Source organism: Accipiter gentilis, chromosome 10, assembly GCF_929443795.1.
Source record: "Accipiter gentilis chromosome 10, bAccGen1.1, whole genome shotgun sequence".
In the NCBI taxonomy this organism is placed as follows: domain Eukaryota; kingdom Metazoa; phylum Chordata; class Aves; order Accipitriformes; family Accipitridae; genus Astur; species Astur gentilis.
In genome coordinates, this window is record NC_064889.1 from 5625525 (window position 1) to 5638398 (window position 12874).

Consider the following 12874-nt stretch of genomic DNA (forward strand, 5'->3'; position numbering starts at 1 on the left):
TGAAATCAGTGGTACACTTAGCAGCATATCAGGTGCACACAGTAGAAGTATCTGGGAGCAGCTAATATAATATAGACAATCAGGTTTACCATTCTTCTGGGCCAATTTGTGCGGCACAAAAGTCCAGCATCATAAAAGGTTTAGCTCATTCTGGACTGAGCCAAATTTGAATGGAAGTTGTGACCAGCATCATATGCTTTGTTTGCTATAAAACAGCAGATAATTTGGGTAAACATTCACACATCTAGATAATGATGCTTTTGCAAAGAAGCTTTCATCCAATTGCTTTACATTTATATGTTTGTATTTAGAATGTCACAAATTACTCTTACTTAAAAACGGTACATCCAGATTCCTTTAAATAGGACTCAAAATCGTTCTAACAGTGTGAGATAGTAATAAGATTTTAGTGTCTATGACTTGTCCATAGTATCCGTCTTGGGGGAGGAATAGTATTACCATTCCCTTCTTAGACACTCATGGCAGCACAATTTTAGATAGTCTATTTGCCATTTGCCCATAAAGTTCTAAGCTAGTCTTAATCATATTTCTTACAGAGGAAAGACCTGAGGAGACTTGCCTTGGAAACAAGCAAGGCTCTGAAGTTTTCTACCATTTTTGAGACTGATAAGGTACTGCATCTTTCCCCCATGTAAGAAGCCGTTCAATATCATGTATTTTCTCTTATGTGTTCTAGATGGAAGAGTTTCTGGAGTTGGGAGATGACATACCTGATGCTACTTTGGATGGTATTATTAACTCCCAAAAGCCTAATCAGTGCTGTGTACTAATATACACATCCGGAACGACTGGAAAGCCAAAAGGAGCCATGCTGAGTCATGACAATGTATGTACTTGAGGCTCTTTCTTTAGAATAGAAATAGAGAAGTATGAGGATATTTATTCCTGTGTTTTGAAACAGTCAGCTGTTTCTGGTAAAGTATAAGCAGGGTAAAGAATGAAACTCCATTCAAACTAGCACTTCACAAGGTTGAACAGTTTGTTATGAATATGAATTTTTTATTCAGTGGTTTTCTTGTGATAGATAATGTATATATTTGTAAATATAATTCACAGATTGGCATAAAGTCTCTCAGGTGATGTCACAGATCATCCTAAAACAAACAAATCATATACATCAGCCAGCCACTATCAAAACAGCCTGATAGACTGTTTTTGCAAGGTTCATTAAAATTGGGGGTAGATGTGTGGGGTTTTTTTACTTTGGCATTATTGCATTGCTAGACTTGGGTTTCTACATCTATCACTGGAGGATAATACAACTCCTGTGTATAGTGCTGGTAATCACAATAGCCCTACCTGCATTGTTGTGAACAGAAAATTTTCCAGTGATAGAGAAAAGCAAAGTCATTTGCAAAAAGAACTTTTCCACAGAGGTCTGCTAGCAAAGATCTGAAGTAGTTTGGGGTTTTTATATATTTAAATTGTTTTTTAAGGTGGCTGAGCAGGAGTGGGAAGTGGTAGGGAGCCTTTCTGAACACGTAGACAATCTGTGAAAGGGCTGGTCTAAGTTGTGGCCTCTCCTCTTAAAATAAAGCAGAAACTATTGCAGACATGCACACTGTGAGGAGCAATTCACCCAAATGTAGGGAATTAGTACATTAGTATCTGGAAGCAGAACATAATGGACTTGTTAGACAAAAAGACTGATCTGATGTTGCAAATCCTATGCTCTTCCATCTCAAAGGAGTCTGGTGTCATTTCTGTGTTAGTTGCCAAACTATTCCTAGCTGCTGATCGCAAACAGGCTATTTTTATGTTGATGAACAGTGGAAAACATGCCTTGCCTGTAGCTGTGCTGCTGCCTTCTTTAGTCAAAAGATGTTTGACACTGTCCGTGTGCAAAACCAGTGCTGAGTCAGTCATATATGCACCCACACAGATCTGCTGTGAGTGTGCCTGTGTGCTGCAAGGCTTGAAGGATAAGGAGGACAAGCAATCAATATAACCACATCTCAAAGACATCCCTTTCTGCCTACTGTGTAGGTCTCCCATAGCCACTTGTCCGGTGCTGCCATCTAAACTTGGAGTGGCCTGGCCTGGCAGCATGTTGCTCCTTAAAAACCTCTCTTGAGAATCTCTTATTTCCTTAGACCAAACGTACGCTCATACCTTCTAATTTATTACAAAGAAAAGGAGCTGGCAGGAACATACTGTGATAGCAGGTATTGCATGTGATTCGTATCTCTTCCCTGCCATCTTGAGTAATCTCATTTCTATGTGCTGCCCTACCCATTTTAGATTACAGACTCCTCTGAGAAAGAGCTGTTTTGGGGGTGGGGTTTTTGTTCGTTTTTTTCTTGCTGTGCACCTACATCTTTTCCCTCCCCCCTCATATCATCACGTATATTTGCGAGTCTTCCATATGCTTTATTCTGACAATGAAGATATGCATATCTGGCATCCTTGAACTGCATCTTCTGAGATTATATGGGAATTGGGAAGAAGTGGGGGAAACATCATCCAGTTTCACTAAGAAGTCAAGCAGCACATCTTCAAAAATAGTCACGTATGCAGTGCTGCTCGTGGGGGGAGGGGGAGGGTGAGGGTGTGGGTGTGTGTCACTTGTGAACCACCATGGTGAATACCCCAGAGGCTTCCAGAGGACCGGAATACAGCTGCTATCTTCCTCATTAGTGCTTAGCCAGGTGACAATCAATGCAAGACAGTGAGCTTTTTGCTGATACTAAACTGTCCTTTGAGCTCACTGATCACTGAGTATTTATTTTTCTTTTTCAGGTAAACATACAGATACAACACTGGTGAAAGGTGCCCACTTGATAGAAAGTGTGCCCAGTAGGAGAGCTGCAAAAGAAGGGGCAGATAAATTTACTCCTTGTCCATTCAGCCCATGGCTGCCCTGCTCAGCGTGTCACTAGAGCATGGGAAGTTGGTAGTGTTCATAGCCCAGTCAGGCAGCAGAAAGACTGCATTTACCTATGTTATCTGCACGTGTATGTTGCTGCTAAGTTCATCTCATTTTTGACCAAGTTTCTCCCAGGGAATTGGCAGTCTGGTGTGTTGTCAAAGATTGCAATGCCTCCAGCAATTTCTGTGAGCACAGATTCTTCATAGTTACATTAGCATAGCATGAGGATCCTTAGTTTGTGTTAAAAGGAAAAAAGAAAAAAAACAACTCACCATATCTAATGCATTTTATTATTTATTTAAACAGATAACTTGGACATCAGCACATTGCAGCAGAGCAGGAGATATGCAGCCTGCAGAGGTCCAACAGGAGTCTATAGTCAGTTATCTCCCACTCAGCCACATAGCTGCACAGATATATGACCTGTGGACTGGAATCAAATGGGGAGAGCAAGTTTACTTTGCTGAGCCAGACGCTCTGAAGGTATCTGTCTTGTATTGCACCTAATTAAAGCTTGCACTTCTTCCTCTTAGAAAACTTCCCAAGGAGACAATATGATCTTAGAAGAGGTACAGAGGATGAAGATTGAGTCTCTTATTGTAAGAATTATGGAAAAATAATATCCATTAGACTTGTGATCCAGTGCCCTAGACTCCAATTAAAATATATAATCCAGATCCATAAGGTTGTTCTAAGGCGGGAGAGTATACATCTGAAGCAAAAGAAGTATAAGAAATTTTTGGAGGAAAGGGAGGCAGAAGGAACTAAACCACCCATGCATTTTCCTTCTTGTATACATACCTACCCCAATATGTCAGAGGTGGCACATGTTAGTCTGTATGTCTGACTGAAGTAGGTTCAGCAGTCCTCCTTTATATCCTACACGTTTAGTGATGTTCTACATCTTAGTGTTGCAAGATGCAGACTGCGTCACCAAACCTTTTTATCACTGCTGTGGACCTTTTGCAATGTTTTGAACTAATTTAGTGATTTTAACAGGGCAGCTTGATCAACACACTAAAAGAAGTGCAGCCAACATCTCACATGGGAGTTCCCCGAGTATGGGAGAAAATCATGGAGAAATTAAAGGATGCTTCTTCTCAGTCAGGATTTATGAAGAAGAAAATGCTGTCATGGGCTATGTCACTTAGCTTAGAGAGAAACCTAAACTGCTCAAGCAGGTATGTATTATAATGAGTGAGATTTTCATCAACCGAAAAGTAGCGATCTGCTTATAATAAACCATGAAGCATCAGTGAGATTCTTAAGTGTAAATGGGTAAAATTTGGCCTGGCTACACAGCAAATATAATGCAAGAGGGAGGGTGTAGTTATCAGTTACAGTTGGCTGACTGTTAAACACAGGTGACTGTTAAGAGTGTCCCTCCATCCTCCCTGAGAACATACTCCCACTAACACATCCCCCAGCTCTGTGTTTTCTGTTAATTGAACAGGTTAGTTTTCAGTGGGGAGAATTCCTTGATGCAGGGCACCATGTGACTATGCAAGTGCTAGTTACTGGTGTGAGGAAAGGGCATGAATTTGGAGGAGGTGTATGAGAGGGGGGAAATTTCTGTGGACAGCCCAGGCAGACTGGCTCATGACAGTTTGGGGTATGCACCATGTGAGTAAGAACATATCATCTCTGCAGAGAAACTCAGGGACAGCCCCCATGAATTCTCTGAGCTCTAAGTACATTATCTCTGTTCTGAATAACATTGGTGTTTTCCTCCATAAGATTGCCTGGATAAAGAATGTTGTATAAATTCAAATATTAACTTAATTCACAGTTCTTTCCTGTTCCAAAGTTCTTTAAAGCGTGACACAATGAAGTGTGAAATTGCTTACAGAAAATGGTATTCCAGAAGTTTGTGCAATGATACTGCTTTGCTTGTCTGATCCCTCAGCTTCTCAGATAGGTCCTGCAAATTTCAGATTTTAGTGGTATAGGTCCTCAGAGACACATTTAACTGATAAAGAATCAGGAAAACAAGAACTTTGTTTTATACAATGTGTTTTTATAGTTTATGTATTTGGAGTATTTGGACACCTTAAGAGTTGGACTTCGCTAGCAATGAAAAACACTGAATAAATGAAAAAAGGTCAAATATGTAACCTGTTCTTACTGATGTAACTTCTGTCAGCACCCAAAACCAACTGGCAAATGCATCTCTAAACGAAATTTGTGTCTGATTTTGTTTTGAAAATTCCATAGGTTGCTCTGACTTACTGTCTCCTTCTCCTGTGTGTTTGTACTCAGCAGTGATTTAAAGCAGTTCTGGTCAAGGTTGGCAGACTACTTAGTGCTTTCAAAAATACGCAATGCGCTGGGTTTTTCTTCCTGTCAGAAGCACTTTTCTGGTGCTGCTCCTCTTAATACAGAAACACTGTATTTCTTCTTGGGTCTGAACATCACCCTGTATGAGGCCTATGGGATGAGTGAGACCACAGGCCCACATTGCCTATCTGGGCCTTACATTTACAGGCAGCACAGGTAATTTTACTTTTCTTTTCTTCTTCCTTTTTTTTTTTTTTTTTTTTTTTTAATATGGTATGTTTCATTATATCTGAGAAGAATATTTACTAAGTTCAGCAAAGATCTTACCACTTATTTTCTCTCAATGCATTGCCATCTGTTGTGACTTTGGGAGGCAAAATAACTTCCAGGTCAAAAGCTGAACACATTGCCTCTATAGCACGCCACGCCAAGAGCACTGAAAGTGATCTACAGCATTATACGCAGAACGCAGTTACTAAATCTGATGTATATCCCAGCCCTGGCCCAGGGTAGGATAACTTTCAAATGCAACACCTCAAATACAAAAGTGTTTTTATGCCTGAAGATACAGAGGAGGAAAAAACCCCAGGAAGCACAGGGCAAGGTAGACAGCCAAAAAGTACTTACTCTACCATACCTGCCCTAGGGAATGAATATTCTAAGCTTTCAAATAGTTACAGCAGGGTGTTATTTACAGTCACTAATATTTTGATAGGTTTGGGGATTTGGCATGTTAGATGTCTTACCAGCATTATGGTTAATATTTCTGTGCTCCTTGTGGTTTTTTTCTGCTCTTCTCTGATAGCTGTGGTAAGCCAGTACCTGGCTGCAGAGTGAAATTGGTGGATGAAGATACAGAAGGCAATGGAGAAATCTGTTTCTGGGGAAGGACTGTTTTCATGGGTTATTTAAATATGGAAGATAAAACAAAAGAAGCCTTTGATGAGGATGGGTGGCTGCATTCTGGAGATTTAGGAAAACTAGACAAGGATGGCTTTCTTTATGTCACTGGAAGAATTAAAGGTAATAAGCAAAATCTTGCTCCATGTTTATGGTAACTGTTCAGCACTGTTCAGTCACGTCAGATGTGGCCCATCTAATTAAGTGCCTTTCCTCTAATGCTAGCAACATTGACCTAATAGGAAGGTAAAATAACCTTTCTGATGAGGAAACCATGGTGTGCCCTGTTCAGGAAAGGTTTCCCTCTGGTCTGTAATAGATGCAGATGATTCACTTCCTACGATGAAGTTTTTTATCTCCCAGACCTTTATTCAGTATTAATTAGAATTAGTAATATAAAGTAACAATGCAGGTTTCATGTGTCTTCTGTGATTCTAATGATCCATTAAGCTGTCCAGTCTCCCTTTGAATCTTGCTAAATTGTCTTAATTGCACATTAGAATATTTAGACAGTAACGAGAGACAACCCTTTGTTACTTAGAAGTTGTTGCTGTAGGTCAGAGCTAGGTTCCTCTAATGCCTTAGGTGATGTGTTTGCAGAGACTAGTGTCGAAGCTTGAGAGCAGAAAGGAAAGTTAAAGCTAAAGCAATAAACCTAGGTATTATTACAGTATATAGCTTGAAGTCTCACAGGAGTAAGTCTGGTCACTTGCTTACTGGGAAGCTTTTTTTCCACAGTTCATATTCAGAGTGTGGGATTGGTCATAGTTGAGATGTAACTGAAGAAGATTTTAAAATTGAGTAACTGTCATCTTAGAATATATGATGAATCACTAGGGAGATAACATGGATGAGTGAATTTGTCATAGGGTGACATAGCGTCCTGTTAGGAATCAGGACTTAAGCAGATGCTATTAATAGCCTGCACCAAATGCAGCTATCTTGATTTTAACTTGCTTTCTTGTCTGATTCATTTTCCTTTAGCACAGCAGTTAGCAACTCCTAGTCTCATTCCGTCATAACATTGGTGTGTCACTTACATCTTCCTTGATGCTGAACTAATAATGATTACTCTAAATTACAGAGTAGGTAGACCATCTGGGATAAAATAACTCTCTGCCCAGTTTCATTAAAATTTTAAATCCAAGTCCAAGTAAGGTAAAATCTAATAGAAGGTAGAAAAGAAGCTTTTCTTCTAGTGACTGAGTCAGGACTTCTTCCTTTGGTTCTGTGGGTCTCATGAGTTTTAGGACTCATGAGCTGCTAAGCAGAATGATGTCACTAGAGAAGTCCATACAGGGAGATTATTTGTAGAGGTGTGGAAAAAGTTGTTACAATTATTACAGTTTTCTGGATCAGCTGGGAAAAAGCTGACAATGAAAAACTAAGAGATTGGTAGAGGAGCTAAGACAAAGACAAGACTAAGGCAAAAGGAGGGTGGAAGGAAAGGAAAAAATAGACCTAAGCAAGTTTGGATACACAACTTTGGTATGTATCTGTGGTTTGACGTAAGTCTCTCATTCTATAAACACTACTTGTGCTTCCTCAAGTGTGTGAAGTGTGGTTACTAGGGAGAGAAATAACTTTTATTGTTATGAGATCTGTCCTGGTTTCAGCTGGGATAGAGTTAATTGTCTTCCTAGTAGCTGGTACAGTGCTATGTTTTGAGTTCAGTATGCAAAGAATGCTGATAACACACTGATGTTTTCAGTTGTTGCTCAGTAGTGTTTAGTCTCAGGTCAAGGATTTTTCAGCTTCTGATGCCCAGCCAGCGAGAAAGCTGGAGGGGCACAAGAAGTTGGCACAGGACACAGCCAGGGCACCTGACCCAAACTGGCCGACGGTGTATTCCATACCATGGGACGTCCCATCTAGTTTAGGAACTGGGGGAGTGGGGGTGGGGAATCACTGCTCGGGGACTAACTGGGCATCGATCAGCGGGTGGTGAGCAATTGCCCTGCGCATCATTTGTACATTCCAATCCTTTTATTACTACTGTTGTCATTTTATTAGTGTTATCGTTACCATTATTAGTTTCTTCTTTTCTGTTCTATTAAACCGTGCTTATCTCAACCCACGAGTTTCACTTCTTTTCCTGATTTTCTCCCCCATCCCACAGGGTGGTGGGGGAGTGAGTGAGCGGCTGCGTGGTGCTTAGTTGCTGGCTGGGGTTAAATCACGACACGATCAATGCCTATTCCATACCAGAAGGTTGAGTATAGACTGGAAGTTATTTCTCATCATAGTTCTCATGGAGCAGTAGAGATGGTAGGGCCCAAACCTGTGAATGCTGAGAGGGTGCTATATTACTGCTTTCAGCTGTGGGGCCCCCAGCATAAGGACATGGACCTGCTGGAGTGAGTCCAGAGGAGGGCTGGAGCACCTCTCCTATGAAGACAGGCTGAGAGAGCTGGGGTTGTTCAGCCTGGAGAAGAGAAGGCTCCAGGGAGACCTTATAGCAGCCTTCCAGTACCTAAAGGGGCCTACAAGAAAACCGGAGAGGGACTTTTGACAAGGGCATGTAGTGATAGGACAAGGGGTAACGGCTTTAAAGTGAAAGGGGGTAGATTTAGGTTAGATATAAGGAAGGAGCTCTTCACTGTGAGGGTGGTGAGGCACTGGAACAGGTTGCCCAGAGAGGTTGTGGCTGCCCCATCCCTGGAAGTTTTCGAGGACAGGCTGGATGGGGCTTTGAGCAGCCTGGTCTAGTGGAAGACCATGGCAGGCAGGTTGGAACTAAGTGATCTTTAAGGTCCCTTGCAACCCTTGATTGCATCTAAATTCTTCAATTTTGTTGCTGACAGGGAATTGGGTACCAACCCGATCCTTAATACTTAAAATCAGCTGCATTATTACACAAAGGACTGGTATACCATTTGTCTGCGTTACTTGTTGAAGCATGTTCTGAAATGCTGCAAAGACTATTATTTGAGGACAGTGAGAAGTCACTAGTGTAATGAAAACAGAGAGTTGGAATTTACTTAGATAATCCTCAAATTTGTAATAATTCCAATGCATATATGTATTATACTTCAGAACAAATCCATTCAAATAAAAATTCACATTCCTTTATCAATAGAATAAGGTATCACTACCATTGTTTACAAACCTTAAAAATATTAAGATTCCAGTCTTGCATTATATTTCCCTCATGTCAAAAGTAGGGCAGAACTCACTACTTCCATTGCAAACTTCCTCTCTTGACTTCTCCCTCACACTCCTTTATCCCTTCTTTCCATGTTGCTTTTATGGAGTCTTCCTGCAGGAGTAACTTATTTTTGTTTGATCCCTCTTGGTGGCTTTAAGAACTAGTTTTAATCATGATGTTAACAATGAACTTGCTTTTTGGCGAGATAGCAACAGTAAAACAGAGTGAATCTTATGCTCATTTGGAAGAGTTGATTGCTCACAGAAGAATTCCAGGTTATGCAACAGTGACTTGAGAATAACTAACCTGTTACTGGATTACATAAAAATTATCTGGAGCAACTATGTCATACTGAGGGAGAACTAAGAACTTGAGCACATATTTGAAAAATATTAGCATTTTTATTTTGAAGATAATTAATAGGCTTTGTTCTCTTTGAAAAAAAAAAATCTCTTTATGTCAGAATAAGAAAAGTGGGTCAATCCAGACATTAACCTGATCTTCGGAATTTATTTAAATTCAACTAATAGCCTTTCTTTTTTGCCTAGATTTGATTATTACAGCTGGAGGTGAAAATGTGCCTCCAATTCCAATTGAAGATGCTGTTAAAAAAGAACTCCCAATTGTTAGTAATGCTATGGTGATTGGAGATAAAAGGAAGTTTTTGTCTATGTTGCTGACCCTAAAGGTAAGCTGGTTTTACTGTTGATTTCAGTGAAACTGTATACCTACACCTAACAAAAGGTGAATTTTGAACTATTTGTAAAGACCCAAAATTAGATAGGAGGACGTTAGTGGAAAAAAAATGTATAGCAACTACAGACCAAATCTTGATGGTCTAAACTTCTTACGGTTAGGTGATCTGCTAAACATCTACGTGTTTACTGCTGTTTCTCCTATACGTATAATAAGGCCTATTTTTTTATTTAAATGCAAATTTTTAATTAAGAAATGTTGAAAGAGTGAGAAGTCTCTGTAATGGAGCACAGTAATAGCTTTTATTCTTACAGACGAGCAAAGCCAACAAATGTTTCTGTTACGGGCAAAAAAAGTTTTCTAACAGAAACATTTCTTTACAATTTGTTCTTTTCACGTAACACAATAAAGGTGAGTGTAGAACAAAATAATAGTTTTCCTGTGGTATATGCTTCAATTGAGAAATCATTTTTTTCTAAAACATTTGCACTTTATGTTCTGTTTACATATATAGTGAATGACCCTTTAGTTTTACCTGAGGTTATTTCCCTCTATGACTGATACTCCCTACCTACAGGTACAATAGAAAGACTAATTTAAGAAGTCTAACGTGAAAAAATGCTTCTATCTCCAGCTGTTTACATTACACTGCAGTAACTCGGTTTAATGATGAGCTAAATGTTTTCCTGTAACAATGGAATAATTTGGAAAATAGGGTAGAAATTCAAGGTCTATAGATGGACTTTATTGCCTAATTGACACGTTTTAAGTCTGTTCATGTCATCTGCATATAAGCCCAAAATACTCACATTTGGTAGCCAAGTGGAAAGAAAAGCACTATCATCTGTAGGCATTTCTGGTTTTTAAGGCTTACAGAATGGGTGTTGATGCTGAGCCTTCTTGATTCCTACTAGTCGGCAGGAACCTGATCAAAGAAACATTTAATGCCTTTCAAGAGTGAGCATTTGATGATTCGCTTCATTTGTTATTTTAGAGTGTGCTGGACCCGGATACATCTGATCCCACTGACATTCTCACTGAGCAAGCTAGAGACTTCTGCCAGAAGACTGGTAGTAAAGCCACTAAAGTATCGGAGATTGTAGCTACAAGAGACCATGCGATCTACCAGGCCATTCAGGAGGGAATCAACAAAGTCAACATGAAGGCTGCTAATAGGGTTCATTGTATTAAAAAATGGATAGTCCTGCCAAGAGATTTTTCGATTTCTGGGGGAGAACTAGGTAAGATTTAGTGATTTATATTGAGGTATACACACAGTAAAGAGGCTGCTGATCTAAGAGTATTCAAATACAGTTTTGTATGCCAAATTCTGGGTACAACCACTAGAGGGAAAGGAAAAAGCATTATGCAGTATGTCTTAAAGAACACAAAAATTTTGAGTTTCTGCTGTGTACATATGTACCAATCTGTGCTCATTTACAAGTAGAGCTCTATAGTTAAATTTCAGATTGCTTTAGGCAATTAAACAATCAATTCTGGTTAATTCCTTGTGCATTACAGTACTAATAACTTCCAGTAATAATACTGAAAATTTCTTGTTAAAACAGAGAAGCAAGACAGTGAAAGCCTGACTGTTAACAGTCCCAAGCACATTACCAGGCTCTTTGAATAAAGTGGGAATTGTTTAAAAGCTTTCAAAACCATTATCCTTTAAATTATTTTTAATTAAAAAAGTAGTAGTCAGTCATCACCCTCTTATCTGCAGCTGCCTTTGAAGCCCTCATGCTTATGTGGAGGCAACCTTACATACCACGCTTGCTTTTCACTTTTAGTAGGTATCATCTGCACTTACAGAGTGGGAGATGTTCTTCCAAACAGGCTCTTAAAATAGAAAATCTTAGGAACCAACCTCAAACTGAGTATGAAATTTTGTTACGTTTCTGCTATTGTGACTAACTCCCTCTTTTAAGGTCCAACAATGAAGTTAAAACGGCATACCGTGCTTGAGAAATACAGAAATGAAGTAGACTCCTTCTATGAAGAATAAGAAGTCTTTCATCCAAGCATTAAAAAAGATCTGTGAGCTAAAGAAAGTATTTCCTACTCAAAAGCATTAACGAAGATTTATGCTTGTTTTGATTTTGTAGTCTATTGAACTGAACCACTAGAAAATTGTTGTGTCAATTTAGTTGTTCCTGATACTCACCTGACTGCTCGTCCTCTTTTTACAGAAGCATCTACACAGTGTGTCCATTTTCTAATACTGTTTCTACTTTATGACCTAAATGATTAAGATTAAAAACATCCTCTTGTGTGGTATAAAGCAGGTATAACTAAATAATTCTTCTAGACTGAAACACAAAAATGTTTTATACAATGATTTTTCTCCCCCACCCCTGATGTTGCTGGTAGCTCATGATATATTTTGGTAGATCAGTAGTTGGCAGTACTGCTTAGTGAAACTGTAATACCACTCCAGTGATAAAGATAATTATTTAAAAACAAAAAAGACAACAAAAGGGCTGTTTTTTTCCCTTGCAGAGCAGAGTTTATTTTTGTTCACTAACACAACATTTCAGAACCTAAAGACACTCTTTGGGGCTAGTATTCAGACTCCTGTGAAAAGAGCAGCTCATCATTTCTTAAATCCATGTTGAAATAATCATTACTGTTTCTCCTAAAAACAATCAAAGAAGTTGGGGGAATAGCTCCCTAAGACTGAAAGACATAAAGTAGCAAATACAGGCGCTCTCACATTAAAGCGCTATTTAAAACAGAAACTTCCTTTAAATTGTTTACAGCACTTTTTTTTTTTAAGTAAGAGTTTAGAAGCAATGTTTATCAGTGTGTATCTACATGTTTAAATTTTCACATTATACTAATTCTGACAAATGTGAGCTGCATTTCTTCTTCCCCATATAAAAAGTAAATCCTATTATGTGACAGACATACTTGACAAAGTTGTCTGAAGGTTTGCTGTTAGTAAGTGATCTTTGGTAGAG

At 39.1% G+C, this 12874-nt stretch overlaps 1 protein-coding gene across 10 annotated transcripts in view; it reads left to right on the plus strand.

Moving 5' to 3' along the window:
- ACSBG1 (acyl-CoA synthetase bubblegum family member 1) overlaps nucleotides 1–12527 on the plus strand; it is a 59072-nt gene extending 46545 nt beyond the window's left edge. For 8 of the 10 annotated variants that reach the window (XM_049813239.1, XM_049813243.1, XM_049813241.1 and 5 more), the window contains 8 exons: nucleotides 698–847; nucleotides 3197–3373; nucleotides 3890–4071; nucleotides 5150–5383; nucleotides 5973–6190; nucleotides 9764–9903; nucleotides 10906–11152; nucleotides 11843–12527. In XM_049813239.1, the coding sequence (XP_049669196.1) occupies nucleotides 698–847; nucleotides 3197–3373; nucleotides 3890–4071; nucleotides 5150–5383; nucleotides 5973–6190; nucleotides 9764–9903; nucleotides 10906–11152; nucleotides 11843–11919 (1425 nt within the window). In that variant the 3' untranslated portion in view covers nucleotides 11920–12527. The remainder of the gene's footprint in view (nucleotides 1–697; nucleotides 848–3196; nucleotides 3374–3889; nucleotides 4072–5149; nucleotides 5384–5972; nucleotides 6191–9763; nucleotides 9904–10905; nucleotides 11153–11842) is intronic. The other 2 variants (XM_049813238.1, XM_049813240.1) reach the window with 2 other exon arrangements.
- The last annotated feature ends 347 nt before the right edge of the window (nucleotides 12528–12874 follow it).